Source organism: Kwoniella newhampshirensis, chromosome 3 (assembly GCF_039105145.1).
Source record: "Kwoniella newhampshirensis strain CBS 13917 chromosome 3, whole genome shotgun sequence".
Classification (NCBI taxonomy): domain Eukaryota; kingdom Fungi; phylum Basidiomycota; class Tremellomycetes; order Tremellales; family Cryptococcaceae; genus Kwoniella; species Kwoniella newhampshirensis.
In genome coordinates this window covers 1761496-1779375 of record NC_089957.1, presented here as the reverse complement: position 1 = coordinate 1779375, position 17880 = coordinate 1761496, and the positions used below count along the sequence as shown (strand labels likewise).

Sequence of the window (17880 nt, the reverse complement as noted above, 5' to 3'; positions counted from 1 at the left end):
GGAAAGTTTTCAGGTCCCACTGTTGTTACCCCACGTTCTCCTGCGCTACGCAGCCGTGGTCTTCGAAAAATGTTCGAGTTGCAACCGAAGAGATTGTGCACTCCAACAGACCTATAAGATCATGCATCTCCACTCAAGATCCGACCATCAATGCTCCACAACATACATCAGCCATGAGCATCGCTATGAAGGACATGTCGTCCGACGCCAGTTCCACCAAAGCAGACATCACGGTCGACTCGATTTCACCGGTTAACAATGTCAACCAACTTGTGACGGACACGCCTGTTGCGAACCACCGGTGAGTCGAATTGCTGAAAAGTATGACATGAATTGATGTTGTACAGTGGTCTACGAATGCGTCATTTGCAACTCATCGCGATCTCTGGTGCGATCGGAAGTTCTGTATTCATATCGATTGGGGGTCCCCTCAAAGAGGGCCCCCTTGCCTTACTCATAGGGGTGTCAATATGGGCGACAGTAGTCTGGGTGAGCTATAATCACGCTGTTTTAGAAGCGGCACCGCGCTGACCTCATCTACAGGCTATCAGCAACTTCCTCGTCGAAATGAGCACGCTGTTGCCTGTGGACGGTGGTTTCATCCTTTACGCTTCGCGTTTCCTTGATCCCGCCTTGGGTTTCGCGCTCGGATGTAGGTCTTTATTGAATGAGCGTCAATCATCTTCGGGCTAACGATTCCGCAGGGAACTACTTCATCACACAGGTTGCACTCATCTGTTCGGAGCTCACAGGTAAGTCACTGACTCAGCTGTTCCCTGCGCTGCCATTGACATATGACGATATGTAGCCTTCAACGTCCTGGTTGAGTACTGGGATCCCAATCTCAACCCTGCGGTTTGCATCTCAGCAGGTCTCGTAGGATTACTCTGCGTACAAGTGATCAATGTTCGCGTGTATGGGGAGACCGGTGAGTTCGATGACGCGGGATTTCTCCAGACACGTCCTTGGAGCGTCGCTGAACGTCAGTCATAGAGTTTTGGATCAGTATCTTTAAAGTGTTCATGATCGTAGGCATGTTCATCTTCACCTTCATCACCATGGTAGGAGGTAATCCTCTTCACGATCGATACGGTTTTCGGTGGGTCTTCCTTTATGGTGCAATAGAGATGTAAGCGACAACTGACTTTAACGACTGTAGCTTTTGGCGTGATCCCGGTCCTTTCGCTTCGAGCACCGCAACTGGCCGGGCCTACGGTATTTGGCACGCTCTACAATGGGGTGCCTACGGAATCGTAAGTGAATCAACTGCATAACCGAGCTGACATCAGTAGGTTGGTCCTGATTATATCGCTCTTGTCGCGGGTGAAGTCAAGAACCCACGTAGAGTCTTGCCTAAAGCTTTCCGGTCGACAATCTATCGTATCCTGGCCTTCTACGTAGGCGGAGCTTTCTTCGTTGGGATCAATGCACCTTACAACGACCCACATCTGCTGAGTGCCAAGTCCAACGCCGCTCGATCTCCCGTGAGTCGCGGCCTACCCTTTGATGTCCAGGTTCGAGCTGACATCCTCTACAGTATGTCATCAACATGAATCGACTAAACATCCCAATTCTACCGTCCATCTTGACTGCGGGTTTACTGCTTTCCCTATTCTCCTCGGCCTCATCAATGGCTTTCGCCGCGAGTAGGACACTATACAGTCTCGGGCTTCAGCGTCAAGCTCCAAGGATCGTTACCAGGACCAACAAGTTCGGCCTTCCATATGTGTGTGTCCTCGTAACCTTGCTCTTATCGTGCATATCGTATTTGGCAGTGTCTAGCGGTACCAGTCAAGGTAGGTGCGGAATCTAAATTTGTTTCCAGGTGCTCTTGCTGACCAGCTCAATAGTCCTTTCGTGGTTGATCAACCTCACAACAGCTACACAGCTACTGACGTGGATGGTCGTTGCGGGGTAAGGTTGAAGCTGGTCTTTCGTGGTCAACGCGCTAAACCGTCTTGTCGTCTCATAGATCGTACATACGCTTCCGGGCCGGAATGAAGGCTCAAGGTCTTGGTCGTGACTTCTTGCCTGCCAAAGGAACATTTCCGCAAACTTCTGCGTGGTACACCTTATTTTGGTCGACACTTGCTCTAATCTTTAGGTGAGCCACTCGAAGTCAGATGACCACTATCAAGCTGACTCCACACAGTGGCTACACCTTCTTTGGACCGGGAGAATTTGATATCCCGGACTTCTTCTTCACATACGGAGCGGTCTTCATTTTCATCGTATGCTATGTCGGGTGGAAGTTCAAAGGCGCCCGGCACCATCAACAACTGTTTGGTATCCCGGCCAAGGACATGGACTTCCAATCCGATTTGGCTGAAATCGAAGAATTGACAGTAGTAGCGGAGGAGAAGCGGGAAGGCCAGCAGCTTTCCGTGATACAAAGGGTCACAGATAGGATATTCTAGAAACGTGGTGTAAGTCACGTTTGAGCTGCCATATCAGTCATAGCGCACGATAGCCTTCGGAAATGTCACAGTATGGTCCATGATATTTACAACAGAAGCTATATTGATTATTAAGTTTCCGAATCCGGGATAAGTTACAACTACTCTCGCCTGAATCTAGAACAACAGGGCGTGGCCAAGATACTTATGCCAGTTGACCTCATTATGGTCTTGTCCCCGTTCGTAGCAGAGCTGACACCCATGGGGGATCAGTCATTATCCTTTCCTTTCACGACTGAGACAAATTTTCACACTTGCCTGTGCTAGGATGGAGGCGGCTTCATCCACGTCGTAAGAAAAGCTCACAGTCGACCTCAGGTAGGTGAATGTTTTCATCGCGAGGTCTTGTCCAGCTGCATCAAGCATGACAGAACCTATATGGGTTGTGAAAAATAAGCGACATTCGACATGGCAAGCAGTGAACACACCGATAATGATCTTTGGGACCAGTAGCCCTATGGTATACTGGTGTTGTGCCTTATCCAACAACCGCAACGCGGTCAATGCCGAGCTCTGTACAGCCGTGTGGGATGTAGGAAAACCAAGAAGTTGGATGTAGACGGTGACCTGGGAATGATTGATCATCAGCTTATTCTGGCCACGTCAGATATACGTTGCTCACCCGCATCGTGTGAATCATGACGATATTTCCCAAGTCTACACGTGAAAGGTTGTCGCGATCGATGCCCGACTCCCAGACCTCCAGTTCCAGGATGATATCGTTGACTTTCCGATCGTGACATTCCATGTATTCAGATTCAGATAGGTTAACAAGAAGATGACGCTCGTAAACAAGCATGTTGACACGATTGGTCTACGGATGGTCAGCTCCAAGACTCGCTCAAACTGATAGACGACAGTAGACCTACAAGTTCCAGTACACCTCGATCGAGACCAAACGCAAACTGGAAGGTATCTAACCCATCTTGATCATCCTCCGATGCATAATCAAACCTGAAATACCACTGAGCCGCTGCCAGGACAGAAGATGCAGCACTCACCACCAAGGCTGGAACGGCTCCAGCAAAAGCCGAGGTCTTGACCCTGTCCCCAGGCATACCATCGTGTCTACGAAAGCCAAGTCTTCCAGCGATGACCGGATTTTGGTCAACGCCCAGGAAGAGGTTCGCTTCGCTGTGGCCAACATCTTTTCAGGTCCTCCTTTTATATCGATGATTGCCAGAGCTATGTTGAAAGCCTCCTTCCAATGTGTACCTCCCAGCATGCTTTGTGATATCAAGGAGCTCACGAGGCTTTCCAGAATATGTATCAAAGACTCTTCGCAGACATCTTCATCGGAAAGTTTGACCACCATGGCTGTTCTGCTCATCTCGATCGAAGTGTTTGAAAAGTGGGTGCCGATAGCTTTGAGACGGGAGATGGTGCTGCTGGTAGGCGGGAAAGGAGGTAAGGGCGGGGTGCCCCATCGTCCTACTGGTGACACGGTCAAGAAGCCTTGCTCCTGTTGGGAGAATATGGCTGATCGATGCAGCGCTGCTACAGCAAGCAGAGAGAACAGGAGAGAATCTGAGACGACCGAAGAACCCCGCGGATTTTGGATGTGATGAGCGACGTCGAAGAATCGGATGGGTTTGTCAAGTTGAGGGATGGCGCACATGTTCACAGTACCTGTGCGATAGAATATCAGCATCTCTCCGAGACACAATGCAGCGGCAAGAGAGGCGAAGGATACTGGAGCTCACCAAAGCATAGGAAGTGGCTCATCTACGCCCATCAGCGAGACTACTGCTACGACTCAGCCGACTACCTACCAGTTCCCTCTCGTCTCTATCCGGGAAGATCCAAGCTATAAGGTCCACTGGTGGTAACTCGAGAGGAAGCATCATTGCTGAGTGACTGGACCAAGGTGTAGCTTCCGTGGTCGTCACTATTCCCTCACTCGAAGGTGGCTGATGGCTCGCAGGATAAGATGAAGAGGAGGAGTTGCTGTCGGTGCCAGCGGGAAGGTGTTTAGGGTAGACACACTGTAATCAAATCAGTAGCGGCCCATTGGTTGGCGGTGATAGCTCACCGGAATGCCCTGGCGTGAGCATCTCCTGCAGTCAGGTTTCGTCTCGTCGCATCTGCGCCTCATCAGCGTTGTACGAGTCGCAGTACTAACTTGTGCTTTGCTTTTCGACAGACGAGACAACCTGGTTCGGACCTGATATCAGCACCACAGGGGTTCAGTGACGAGTTCGGATAATGTACCTGTGCGCGTCCTCGTGAACTTCTTCGCTCTCGTGGCGTGAAAGTTGGGAGCAAGCTCCATGGCCAATGTGAGTATACAGCTGAGTGGTTCGAGTTAAGCATAAAAAGAGAGACAGATCGATAAAATAATAATCTTGCGAAAGACAAAGGATATTGTGGAAACCGTAGATCCCCCGATTTGCTCCCGCTGATACGCTCCCAAAAGCTTATCATTTGGACCAAGCCAATTCCACGTGTAAGATCCACCACTCCAAAGAATCCAAAGAGGCAATTAGACGCATCCGAGGAGGACTACCTCCTGTACTCAACAATCTGAAGCATGTGTGAGCAGGCCTGTCCTTGCCAACCCACGCGCTGTAGCGTAGCCCAATTTGTGACATCGGTCTAGCTGTTGAAAGAGGATCCCTGCCCATAGAAGTGCCGCAACAAACCCCGATGCCTATCTGCCTTTTCGGTTGGTTCTCCCCGCCATCTTCTCTTTCCTCGTCATCTCTTTCTCGGGCTACACCGTCTTCCTTAAAGGCGACTTCACAGCGTCGGGAATCCTTTCGAACTACGTGAGAGTGTTCATACATAGTCTTTTATCGACTGCAAGGACTAACACCTTTCCTTCTCGCTGCAGATCAATCCGTTCTTCCTCATCCGATCGTACATCGTCTTTAAAGATCACGCTTAGACCTCCGTTCACCAAGCCTGGAGACATGAATATTGTCGAGGAGCTCGAGGTGATCCGACGAGAGCGAGAACAAGACCCAGATATAGGAGTTACAGGTCCTTCCTAGCGGAATGCTTTAGATAAGATTGCGAATCAGACACGAGATGGTGACTGTGATCGAGCTCCGCGCTCAACGTTTAAAAGAGCACCCCCATAAAGATCTCTCTTGCGATAAGATGATCGTTTTGATGCTGGTACCAATACCTCGAGGCCGTTTCCCGCTTCCCCTTCTCGACTTTGTGTGTCTATATCGGGCCTGCATCAGCTGTACCCCGGAAAGAACAAAACCTTGACATGCTAAGGAACTGTATTGTCACTAGTGTGGATCATAGCCTGGGAATGCAGTCGCGACGGAAAAGTCATCCCGTCCCCTCTGCATGGTCCGATTTGTGGTTTCCGTCAAACCGGGAAGCCCTTCCCGGCTCTGCGATCATGACCCTCACATCACCGTTATATCGATGACAATCACAACTAGAGTTAGCTTCTCAATCACGACGACAGGTCCATCGACAGCCAAACATGCCCATCGCAGTCAACGAGAAGGTCAAGATCTGTATTGATCGAGGAGGGACGTTCTGTGTGAGCGAGTTGGGATTCTGATCACAACCACCAGCTGACTCTGTGTTCAGGACGTCATTGCCTTGAGTGAGAGCAAGGGCGATCACTTGGTGAAGCTGTTGAGTGTCGACCCAGACAAGTGAGTGGAACGTCACCTCGAAGTGATGACCTGTTGCAGACTGATGTTGTATCAGTTACGCGGATGCTCCTACCGAAGGGGTCCGACGGGTCTTGGAGTGGTTCACTGGCGAGAAGATTCCCCGAAATGTTCCCATCGACACCTCACAGATCGATTATCTTCGTATGGGAACTACGGTCGCGACTAATGCCTTGCTGGAAAGGAAAGGGGAACGATGTGCTCTTCTCATTGTGAGTACAAGTAGCCAACGGACTAAGCTAAACGACTCGTAGAACAAAGGTCACGCCGATGCGCTTGAGATTGCGTTCCAAACCCGACCCTTCCTCTTCCAGCTAGCGGTGAAGAAGCCAGATATCCTTTACTCCAAAGTCGTCGAGATCGACGAGCGAATCATCCCCGTCTGGCAGGAGTTCTTGGAAGAAGGAAAGACAGTAGCAGCAAATGGGGATAGGCTCATCAAAACTAGCAGTGGAGTTACTGTGCGGGAACTGAAGCCATTAGGTGAATACCGACACTGAGAAGAAGTCGTACTGACTACCTTGAGTAGATGTCGAAGAGGTCGCTGCCTCACTCAAGTCATTGTACGAAGAAGGATATCGCTCCCTCGCCATCGTGCTCGCCCATTCATACCTCTACTCCGATGACGAACAACGAATCGCCGAACTGGCCAGAACTATGGGATTTGACAACGTCAGCGTGTCCTCGGACATCGAAGCCAAAATAGGTTTCATTGCCCGAGGTCAGTCCGCTACCGCCGACGCATATCTCACACCCGAGGTCAAACGATACCTTCAAGGCTTCGCAAAGGGATTCGCCAACAAGCTTGAGGATGCTCAATGCAGGGTTTCCTTCATGCAGTCGGACGGTGCTTTGGCAGACTTCAAGAAATTCTCTGGTCTTAGGGCAATCTTGTGTGAGTTCAACTGTCTAGGAGTAGAGGTTTATCATTTCGGGCTGACATCATCTTAGCCGGTCCTGCTGGGGGAGTGGTGGGTTTCGCTCGAACATCCTATGATCCTTTGGAAGGATCCCCTGTCGTTGGATTCGACATGGGTGGTACTGTGAGTGCTCGTCACTGTTTCTTCTTCTCGTCGCGCTGATACGCCTTCAGTCAACCGACGTCTCTCGCTACAGTGGCTCCTACGAGCATGTCTTCGAGACTACGACCGCCGGTATCTCAATTCAAGTCCCACAGCTTGACATCAACACCGTGGCTGCCGGAGGTGGATCCATCCTAACCTACAGAAATCAAATTTTCAACGTCGGACCAGAGTCTGCGGGTGCTCATCCTGGACCCGCTTGTTACCGAAAAGGTGGTCCACTCACAGTCACCGATGCCAACTTATTCCTAGGGAGGCTGCACATCGACTCGTTCCCCAAAAGTGAGTCGAATCGTCCGTTCATGCGAGGGAGACTCACACCTGACTCTCCGCAGTCTTCGGACCCACTGAGAACATGCCTCTTGATTACGAGATTGTGCGGGAAAAGTTCGAGGCTTTGACAAAGTCCATCAACGAGGAGACCGGTTCCTCACTCACTCCCGCTCAAGTTGCTTCGGGTTTCGTTACCGTTGCCGACTCATCCATGGCTCGTCCCATCCGAGCTTTGACTGAGCAGAGAGGTTTCCGAACCAGTGCACACAACTTGAGTTGTTTCGGCGGTGCGGGTGGACAACACGCAACTTCCCTTGCTGCACTGCTCGGCATGCACTACGTCATTGTTCACAAGTGAGTTTCGGTTTGTAGGATGCCGCTGACTTCATAGGTACTCCTCTATCCTTTCAGCTTACGGTATGGCGTTGGCCGACGTCGCCGTGGATGTCTCCGAACCATTCGTTCAAGAGTTGTCACACTCGACTCTCAATACTGTAGAGGGCCGTTTCGATGGGCTGAAGGCTCGTGCATTGGAAAAGCTTGCAGAACAGGGCGTGTCCGGAGACACTGCGGTTTACGACTGTTACCTCAACCTCCAATACTCTGGCTCAGACACTACCCTTATGATTTTGCGACCCGAGGATGGAGACTTCGCTAAAGCTTTCATCGAAGAGCACAAGCGGGAGTTCGCTTTCACCCTGGAAGCACCTATCGTGGTCGCCGGTGTCCGAGTGCGAGCCACATCCAAGTCCAAGTCTGATGACCTCAGCGAAACCTCTCCCTACATGGAAGAGTTGAAGCAGCTTGACGCCAGCGGTATCAATTATCCCGCTCCTCGACCTTTCGCTTATAACTTAGTATACTTTGAGGAAGTCGGTCGTTTCACCGAGATCCCGCTCTACAGACTACAAGACCTCACTCCTGGAATGAAGGTACCTGGTCCCGCTATCATCCTAGACAACACACAAACGATTGTTCTGCACCCGCAGAATAGTGCGAGGATTCTCCGTTCACATGTCTTGTGAGTCACCGTCAAACTGTCGTTACATGAGTGATGCTGACATATCACAGCATCGACGTCGGTCTCGGTCCGAGGAAGGCTATTGACCTCCAATCGGTTGACCCCATTCAACTCTCCATCTTCAGTCATCGATTCATGGGTATCGCGGAGCAGATGTGTCGAGCTTTGCAAAAGACTGCCGTGTCTGTTTCTATCAAAGAACGACTAGAGTAAGCATTTACTTGCTTGGATTATGCTTACGCTAAGCTTCTCGTGCGCCCTTTTCGATGCGAATGGTGAACTTGTCGCCAATGCTCCCAACGTTCCTGCGCACCTTGGTTCCATGCAATACGCAGTAATCTATCAAGCCAATAGGCGTAAGGGTCAGCTGCGACCTGGCGATATGCTCGTCTCCAATACACCAGAGGCGGGAGGCGGACATTTACCCGATATCACTGTGAGTCAGTTGTCCCCACAAACGTCACCAAATGCTCATCCATTCTTCAGTGTATCCAACCAGTATTTGACGAAGACGGCAAACACATCGTCTTCTGGGTCGCTGCACGAGGTCATCACACCGACATCGGCGGTCTTGGCGGTAATTCACACCACCCCGACCAGATCGATCGTGCACAGGAAGGTGTCGCATTCGAATCAACGTTTGTCATCCGTGATGGTGTTTTCAATGAGAAGGAGATCACCGAGATTTTCATGAAGGCGGGCGACTACCCTGGGTGTAAGCCGACGAAGCGTCTCGATCACAATTTGTCAGATCTCAAGGCGCAGTGTTCGGCTTGTACTGTTGGTACCACTCAATTGCATGCGCTGTTCGATGAGTACGGCAAGGATGTCGTGCACTTCTACATGAAAGGTGAGCATTTGCTGGACGCGCTAGTGCTGACTGTCTCAGCCATTCGGGACAATGCGGAAGCCTGTACTCGTGACGCTCTCAAGAAGTACGCTGGCCGTACCTACCAAGCCACCGACTACTTCGATGACGGCACAGTGGTCAAGCTTAAAATCGACATCGACGAGTCCGGCACTGGCACATTCGACTTCACCGGAACTGGTCCTGAAGTCCTGGCCAACTTCAATGCTCCCGAAGCGATCACCCGATCCGGTCTTTTGTACTGCTTGCGGACTATGTCTGGTACGGATATCCCGATGAACGCTGGTGTCTTGGCTCCTCTCAACATCATCATTCCCAAGGGATCGGTCCTGTCCGCTTCTGAAGATGCCGCTGTTTCGCAAGGGTGAGCACTCTCTATTTTCCAATGGAATGTGGAAACAACTGACAGCCGGCTTAGTAACGGAGAAGTCGCTCAACGCGTAGCCGACATCGTTTTCACTGCTTTCGATGTCATGTCCGGGTCCCATGGATCGATGAACGGCACCCATCTAATGTATAAGAAGTACACTTGGGCCGAGACGAGTGAGTGGGAATCCTTCCCATGTCATTCAATTACTGACTCGTCTGTCCAGCTTGTGGTGGTGCTTCTGCGGGTCCTACATGGGACGGACAATCTGCTGTCCATACCAACATGACCAACACACGTATTGGTGATCTCGAACTTCTCGAGAGTCGATTCCCAGCCATCTTGCGCGAGTTCAGCATTCGACGCGGTACCGGTGGCGCTGGTCTGCATCGAGGCGGTGATGGTATCCGTCGAGTCTACGAATCGCTTGTTCCCATGGAGGCGAGTCATGATGGTCAACGACGTGTGATTGCACCTCATGGATCCGCCGGTGGTGAGGAAGGAGAGAGAGGAGCGTCATACTTGAAAAAGCGGACGAGACAGGGTGGATTCCGAATCGTCAAGCTGAAGCCCGCGGCTCAGGTCGAGTAGGTCCATTGGTCGTTCGACGTGGTGAAATCATGCTGACGCACGGTAAACACAGAATGCTACCCGGAGAACAACTCATCGTTCACACCGCTGGAGCTGGCGGGTGGGGTGTGCCAGAAGGTGCTCAAATGGTCCCCGCGGCACAACCTCATGTCGCGACAAAAGCCGGAAGTCGTCCTCCTCCTTTCACAAAGGCAAATGGCAGTGTGTCTCAATGGGGTCAGGCTCAAGCAGAGTGTGATTGATCGACTTTCGTTTTGGTATATTAGATGTATGCAGTTCTTAGATGAGACATGGTTTTCCGGCGTCACACTGTGATTCAGATTGCGCACGCAGTCAATGCTCATGCTGTAATGACACGTCTGTAGTACACACTTATACCTGCGCTTTGGTTGAAATGCGAGTTCTGGGAATCGCAAAGTGCTTTGCTAGACACTTTTCACCGTGTTACTTTCCCCCGTGCTCAGAGGGTTCGGTTTCTTCGCAATGGATGTTGCGACACACGTCAATGATGTAGAACGAAATATATTTCTCGTTTCAGCTGCCAGCTCACGATTGATCACACCGACAATGGCAAATATTCCCTTACATCTTTTTACGAACGAAACTCGACTCTGTCTCTACAAATTCCGAAACGAAACGAACACCTCAAGCGGTCTACAAAATCGATTCCCGTCTATTGTCGTAACTTTACTTCACGCCCTTTTGGCGCATAACTACTGCCTTTGTTACCTCACATTGACCCCTCCTTGTGCGGCCATTTAGTAGGTGTACCTGAATTTGGGGTTCTGTGGAGAGGATCAGCAAGAGTCACTTCGTACTGTGGTTGAACACTCGAATGAACTCACTTGCTTATCGGTAAGATCCTTCCACTCCTCTGCGACGTCCTGTTCGAGACCTTCGATGGAGGCTCGCCACTGTTCCTCTTGCACCACCTTCTTCTTGTTGTCCCTCCAACAGAGGAAACCGTAGAGCACCATGAGCAGGATGGACACGCAGTAACCGGCCATCATGACTGTGTAGGCGGTGGTGTAGCTTGGAGCTTCTCTGGCAAGGAAAGACTGAGGACCAACGAGGTTACCGACACAGTAGCCTAAGGTGGAAAGATGGGTCAGCGAAAGGTTGCTACCGCTAGGTTGGAGACACCACTTACCGAGATAAGAGATACCAAATACTGCGACTTTTTTGGTGGTACCACCCACATTGGCATACATGATCAGTTGGCCAAAGGTCATGTAAGGCGCCCAGTACATGTAGACGATGTACAGCGCAGCGAGTGAACCGCCGGTATTGGTGGACGGAACGACCTTGAGGACGATCGTACCGACGAGACACACTGGAAGACATATGAGTGAAATCCTGCGAATAAGCTCAGCACTCACCCAAGACGGACGCCATCGAACAAAGCAACGGCTGACGGGTGTATCTGGCAACAGTAACCCAGAACATCGCGGCTATCCAGCCGATCACACCCTGAATGCTAGACGTCAGGGGATCTACCAATTTCTGTCGAAATGACGGGGACTTACGGTAGGGATGTTGAGCAAGGTGGTCTCTTTTACGGTGAAGTGCAAGCCGGAAACAACAATGGAGTAGAAACCGCCCAGTCCACCGTTGGGAATGTTCAGACTGTTCGAGATGTCAGTTTCAGACCATTGGTACCGACAGCAATCACTCACGTGATGGAGATGAGGAAGTAAAGCCAGGTTCGAACGTCAAGCAGAGCTTCGATGACCTGGTTCATCTTGGTCTGCGAAATTTGTCAGAAACGAGACTGGTTGGTCATGAGGGAACCACTCACAGTGTGATTGACCATTCCTGTTTGGTTCCCGGCGAGACGTTGAGTTGCAATGTACTTCTGTCTATCGGTCTGAGAGCGAAAGATCGTGAGTCGACGAGTGACAGTCTAGTACAAAGTCAACTCACAAGCCACCAAGATTTGGTAGGATTGGCAGGAAGACAGATCCAATCGATGATCCCGACAGTGACGGACACGCAACTGAGACAGGGGTCAATCGAGTTCCGCGAGCCGCACTACAGCATTACACAAGGCTTACCCAGTGATCAAGTAGAGTAGTTGCCATCGTGACAAGAGCTTGGTAGGATCGTAGAATTGGACGGCGTATCTGCATCATCAAGGGATCAGACGGATGTCGAATGGTCGGCTTGAAGGCAATCCTGGATTACTCACGACAAAACTCCGTTAGCGATAGATGAGAAGGTGTTGAAGACGACAACGGTTCTCCATCCTTGTTCTTCCTTCTTCCACCACATCGAGATCTGCCAAGCACAGTCAGCCATAAATGACCGATTTATTATACCGACTTCGGTGACTTACCACCAGACCTGCACCCGCTGTGTTGAGACCTTCGAACATACCGAGGATGAATCTGATCGCTTGGAGACCTCCAGCCTGGCGAAGGAAGGTCAGCGTGGTACGATGTGCGAAAGTTCGCTGACACCTCACATTCTTGGCACCCATGGTGGCGAAGGTCATCACACCGAAACAAAAGACGTTGATAGAGAAGATCTGTACGTCGAGTTAGTCGACTCGCTCGAACATGATTGCTAAGAGTTTTTAGCGTACCTTGCCAGTGGGATACCTCTGGCACAGCCAGCTTTGAGGGAACACTGTGAGAATCGAACCAAAAAAGACTATTACGGCGGGTCAACATTTCCGTTCCCGTATGGATACGTTGACTCTGATACGAGCAAGTCTCGACGCACTGATGGAACTGGCCCATGAATATTGCTGCCCGACCAAATGGAGGTCTGTCCTGAGACCAAAGGTGGCCGAAGTACCCAGAATGACCTTGTCGGTACCGCCCAAGAAAAGCGACAAGGTGACCAAGGGAAGCACAATTCGGTCGAGCTGAACCCGATCAGTCAGTAATGTGCCATACTGAGCGGCATGCCAACTTCAAACACCTACTTTTCGAACCACAGCTTTCTCTTCCTCGACGGTCCATGGCGCCATCAGTTGCTCGGCGTCGGGTCGACTCGCCATGTCGACGAAGAAGGCAGCCGCGGCATCGTACTGAGAATATTATGGTTGTTATCCTCCTTATCTCGTTTCCCCTGGGTATCGCGCGCTCGCTCACCTCTCTTCCCTGAGCCTCATCGAGAGCTTTCGTGTTCACAACGTGTTCATCGGGGACATAGGCAACGATGTCGTGCGTGAGATCACCCTTCTCGCTATCGTGGGTGTTGCGCATCTCGTTGTCGTAGTCTGTCTCTGCTGAGGAATGATGGACAGCAAGAGTATCTGGGTGAGTGTGGGATGGGGGGGGGGGCCGATGGGAAGGGACATTTTAACTTGGGTACTTTATCATCGCTTACGGAGGATCTTTCCCGATTGGTGCACTATACGTTATCCATAATACTCCGGGAACCTCCCTCCGTTCCATTTATCCTCAACGGTTCGTTCGGAGTCCGAAGGATGACCAAGTTTCCCACACCCAACAGCGTCGGCATCAACACCCTTTTATCACCCAATCCTTACTCTTATCGTCGTAACGGAACACCCTTCCCGTAAATAGACCGGGTTCATCGAATTGCGATCCTTCCCTTTCTCATCTATCCATCCCCAAGATCCACAATGCCCACCAAACGTAGGAACATCGATACGGAGGATGGTTCCCATTCACCTCCACAGCGCGCCAGACGTCAAGTCAGTCATGTATCCAGGGCCTGCGATGGTTGTCGAAGACGGTCAGTGCATTGTTCGGCTTATCATCAATGACGATTCGCTGATGTGTAGGACAATCTGCATGCATTATGTAGGAAGATGCGGTGCGATGGCGGTCATCCGCGATGTGCTGCATGTGAAGATAGAGATGCGGCGTGCGAATACAATGATGAAGACAGACGGAAGTAAGTGAGAGGCGATCGCCTGGGCGATATGCACGGCGGCTCAGACTAAACCCGTCCCGTCTCAATAGGACGAACATGGAGCATCTTCAGGACATGAACGCGCGTATGGATCGTTTCGAGCATCTCATCGAGAACTTGATTCAAGCAATTCCAGGCGCTGCAGTACCCACATCACAGACTGCGATACCGACGAATGCCCCAAATGCAGCCACGATCGATCCTCGCGTGCAACTCTCGCCGACTACGCAGGTCGGGATGCATCACGTCAGCCCCACAACAAGCACTGCACGTCCGGCCTCTCATCCGGCCAGTACCTCCCAGGCGTCTCCTGTAAATCGTATGACCTCCAACTTGCGCAATCTTGGAGAAGGAACTGTTTCGGAGAGATTTCAGGTGAGTTTCAAGACCGGTCGACTGGGCTGATGGGTGTAGCGGGTGGAGGAGGCTGCGGGTGTCCTTGTCCAATTCGGGCCTACTTCCTTTTGGACTCATAAGAGCTCCAGACCGTACCAAGCCTCTACTCCGTTCGCATACGATCGTCGACCAGGTGATCGAGTGGAGTGGTCCCGCAACTTGCCACCGTCGTTACTCATCAGTCGGAGTGTACATGATCAGGCGCTCGGATATTTTGGGGCGTTCTACGCTCCATGGTGTTTCATAGTTGACATGCCAGCATTTCTTAACGATCTGACGCTGTGCAATCTGGTCGGACCGACAGATAACGGTCGACCCGCTCCCCCCGTTCGCACGGCTAGCTACTCGCCTCTTCTTCACTGCTGTGTGTTGTTCTTGGGGTTGACTTTGATCAGGGATGAACACCCAACCCTGATGAGAAGTTTGGAGTCGGTGTTCCTTCAGCATTGCTCGTCTTTACTGCTGGTGGAATGCGAACATACAGCACTGAGCTCTCTGAGAGCTTACAATCTCTTTGCAAAGTGAGTCTCTTAGTCTGCTGTCTGCTATCTGCTATCTGCTATCTTGGCTGACAGTCGGCTCAGCTGTACCCACGCTATGCGCGTGTCTCCACCCGGAAGGGCATCCTCTCCCGGCGAACGCCAAAGCACTTCAGGGTATCTGTACTCGGCCATGGCAATAGGAGGGGTACATGCAGTGAGTCCTTTTTGCTTACAACCAACAGGATCCAGCTGAGTTGTCTCTAGCTCGGCTTGAACATTAACGTGAGTATTATAACCGTCTTCCTCGACTCACCCTGTGCAGTGCGACAGCTATGTGGCAAAAGGTCACATCACCAACAAAGAACGTAATCTGAGAGATTCTGCCTATTGGACCGTGTTTATCCAAGATTCTGTATGTTAACGATACCGTCGAAGTGTACATGACATCTCACTCTCGGACATCTCAGCTTCGGGCCATCGCAGCTGGCCGTCAACCCTTATTAGTCCAATCTGATATCCCTTTTCCGACCATCGATCAGGAAGTCGACGATGTCCCATGGATAGCACCCCCCATGATTTCTTGTTCTACTCACGCTGCACGCCCCGGTGCCAATATCAACGGGTGGAAATCGATGCGATCGACGACTTTACATTGGTCGGCAAGACTAGCAGTGCTTAGTTGCACAGTGTTAGAAGCATTGTAAGTCTCTCGTTTGAGCACGAGATATTCGCTAATCCTGCTCAGATATTCACCCAGGGGGAATGGATCCAAGACGGAAGAAGCGGCAGTAGACTTATCACAGCGACTTGAACTGTGGTACGCCCAGTTTCCACTCCGTCCGCCTGAAGCAACACCTCTACCTCATGTCCTGCTCCTTCACATGATCTACAACCTCTTGACGATATTCGTCCATCGACCGTTCTACCGCTCGTCCTTGAGTTCCTCTAGCGAGAAATGCGACCAAGCTGCGAGGTCTATCCTGCATCTGCTTCAAGTGAGTCGTGATAAGTCAGGATTTGTGGTGACTAACTTTACAAAGCTGTTCGACAACATCCACGGAGTCCGATTTGCCCATCACAACATAAGTAAGTTGACCCCTTCGTTGACAGAGCTGATTGTTCAAGTCAACGTGATCTTTGGTGCTGCGACCATCTTCTTGCTGCGTTGTGTGGGGTCACCCTCGGACGACGCTGAACCGACCAGTGACATGCAGGGCTATCAGCAATGTGTAAGCTGAATGAGAACGTTGGTGGTCTGGGCGCTAACGTACGTGAGCAGGTCGATTTCATGGCTGCGGCAAGCGTGACATGGGTGGAAGCAGGCATTGCGAGAGATGTGCTCCTGTCGCTGCATACAGAGTACAACGCGGGTCCCTGCAGTTCTGCCGACGCTGTACCTACACAGTTCTCGCCTGGTCCATTCGTTAATGATTTCCCGGACTGGTTGACATCCACCGATGTGTGGGGATCAATGTTCCTCGACACATCGAATCAATGGGGTACAGTAGGCGATATGTAGCATGAAGTGCATACTATGCATGTAGCGACTTTCAACAAGCAATACCCATCCCTCATCTCAGTGCTTCCACCACTGCCTCCCCAAGCCGCCATATTTACTCGAAACGTATTGTGCATTAAGCTCGGCGAAAGTCGTACCAGATGCGGAACTACCTTGTAATCATCAAGCATCTTGTTCGACTGACGCAGACTCGCCCTGATCTCGTTTCTGCCATAGGTCTCTGTCACTTTGATGCCAGACGCACAGAAGAGGTATGCGAACACATGATAGCGGAGACAGGGGAGGTCGGGATCGTCTCTAACCAAATTCAAGGATGTTCATCGATGGTCAAAGTGATAGCTAGGCTGATCTTAAGTCTGGCAGTTTTCATTGATCGATAGTCGTCCGCTCTTTGCGATGTCTACGGTCTGTCAGAAATATAAGATCCATTTGCTCACATACGGGTCGTTCGTGAGTGAGATGTCCTCAATCAGAGGCTCAACGGCTGAGACATTCATCGAAGTGCGGCGGCTTCCTGTCTGACAGATGGCTGGATCGAGGAGCGCCCGATGGATATGGAGAGAAAGTACCTCTGACTCCATCACAACGGAAGGCGAGTCTTTCTGAATCATCAAGTACATGCATCCTTGCTGATCCTCCCGTAGTATTTCGACATGATATACACCTGGGGTAGCTGGAAAAAGTTCTCGTACCTCCTCTCAGTCTTGCGTCACATCGCCCTCTCGCACAACGGGGCCATCGCCAACGTCGCCACCCGATGGGTATTACAACGGCCAGAAGTGGGCGCAGTCATCGTTAGAACGCGTCTGGACGTTTCTTCCAACCTCGAGATGAATCTGAAAGCGTTCACTTTCGAGCTCTCGAGCGATGAAATCGAGACGATCGAGTCGCAGCCTTGGGCGAGGGTAGAGCGAAGGCGTTATGGCTTCATGAGGAGGTTGGTGATTGTGGACAAGAGTATCGATAGGTTTGAGAAGGGTGTTAGTTTGTAATATAGACTCTTCAAGGCCCCCTTTCGGATGAATGGTCTCTCACGCTACGCGCAATGCAAGGTGTAGGCAAAGTGACTTGAAGAGACGAGAGTGACAGGCCAAATGATGCGAGGCAAGGATGATTGTAACATTTGAGTCAAGGAGCTATAGGGAATGCTTGATATGCAGTGGAATGAAATGTGCCGATCGCAAAAAGGTCGTTACTGGTTGCAAGTGGAGTCTGCTATTAGTGTCCAGTCGTCGATTGAGGTGAAGTAGGTTGTGAAAGTTTGGTTGCTGTGTGAGGGTTTTGGCGCCTCGTGTA

At 51.0% G+C, this 17880-nt stretch overlaps 5 protein-coding genes across 5 annotated transcripts; 3 read left to right on the top strand and 2 right to left on the bottom strand.

Moving 5' to 3' along the window:
- Positions 1-173: 173 nt before the first annotated feature.
- On the top strand, positions 174-2417 carry IAR55_001998 (uncharacterized protein; the record flags this gene model as incomplete). The annotated part of the gene is made up of 12 exons (XM_066945115.1): positions 174-301; positions 348-489; positions 544-652; positions 705-752; positions 809-928; positions 994-1099; positions 1160-1253; positions 1335-1484; positions 1538-1796; positions 1851-1914; positions 1973-2104; positions 2153-2417. The coding sequence occupies 12 exons, from the start codon at positions 174-176 to the stop codon at positions 2415-2417; spliced, it is 1617 nt and encodes a 538-aa protein (XP_066805038.1).
- Positions 2418-2573: 156 nt separating this feature from the next.
- Positions 2574-4551, bottom strand: IAR55_001997 (uncharacterized protein; the record flags this gene model as incomplete). Its single annotated transcript, XM_066945114.1, has 9 exons — positions 2574-2648; positions 2763-2830; positions 2885-3023; positions 3079-3270; positions 3326-3410; positions 3458-4085; positions 4160-4181; positions 4229-4441; positions 4489-4551. The coding sequence occupies 9 exons, from the start codon at positions 4549-4551 to the stop codon at positions 2574-2576; spliced, it is 1485 nt and encodes a 494-aa protein (XP_066805037.1).
- A 1350-nt stretch (positions 4552-5901) lies between these two features.
- On the top strand, positions 5902-10541 carry IAR55_001996 (uncharacterized protein; the record flags this gene model as incomplete). Its single annotated transcript, XM_066945113.1, has 15 exons — positions 5902-5961; positions 6012-6079; positions 6135-6309; positions 6352-6580; positions 6627-6992; positions 7049-7140; positions 7191-7461; positions 7515-7739; positions 7864-8473; positions 8524-8682; positions 8828-8909; positions 8960-9705; positions 9760-9884; positions 9935-10295; positions 10352-10541. The coding sequence occupies 15 exons, from the start codon at positions 5902-5904 to the stop codon at positions 10539-10541; spliced, it is 3759 nt and encodes a 1252-aa protein (XP_066805036.1).
- A 516-nt stretch (positions 10542-11057) lies between these two features.
- IAR55_001995 (uncharacterized protein) lies at positions 11058-13511 on the bottom strand (the record flags this gene model as incomplete). Its single annotated transcript, XM_066945112.1, has 16 exons — positions 11058-11084; positions 11145-11389; positions 11450-11632; positions 11679-11769; positions 11826-11925; positions 11976-12046; positions 12098-12166; positions 12223-12295; positions 12354-12422; positions 12488-12576; positions 12635-12709; positions 12764-12826; positions 12884-12951; positions 13024-13168; positions 13229-13333; positions 13398-13511. 16 exons carry the CDS (start codon positions 13509-13511, stop codon positions 11058-11060), a joined length of 1587 nt encoding a protein of 528 aa, XP_066805035.1.
- Positions 13512-13894: 383 nt separating this feature from the next.
- IAR55_001994 (uncharacterized protein) lies at positions 13895-17576 on the top strand (the record flags this gene model as incomplete). Its single annotated transcript, XM_066945111.1, has 14 exons — positions 13895-14007; positions 14080-14169; positions 14238-14499; positions 14602-15104; positions 15159-15279; positions 15330-15351; positions 15410-15477; positions 15533-15765; positions 15811-16060; positions 16106-16294; positions 16345-16569; positions 16948-17034; positions 17087-17176; positions 17229-17576. The coding sequence occupies 14 exons, from the start codon at positions 13895-13897 to the stop codon at positions 17574-17576; spliced, it is 2601 nt and encodes an 866-aa protein (XP_066805034.1).
- Between the last annotated feature and the right edge of the window lie 304 nt (positions 17577-17880).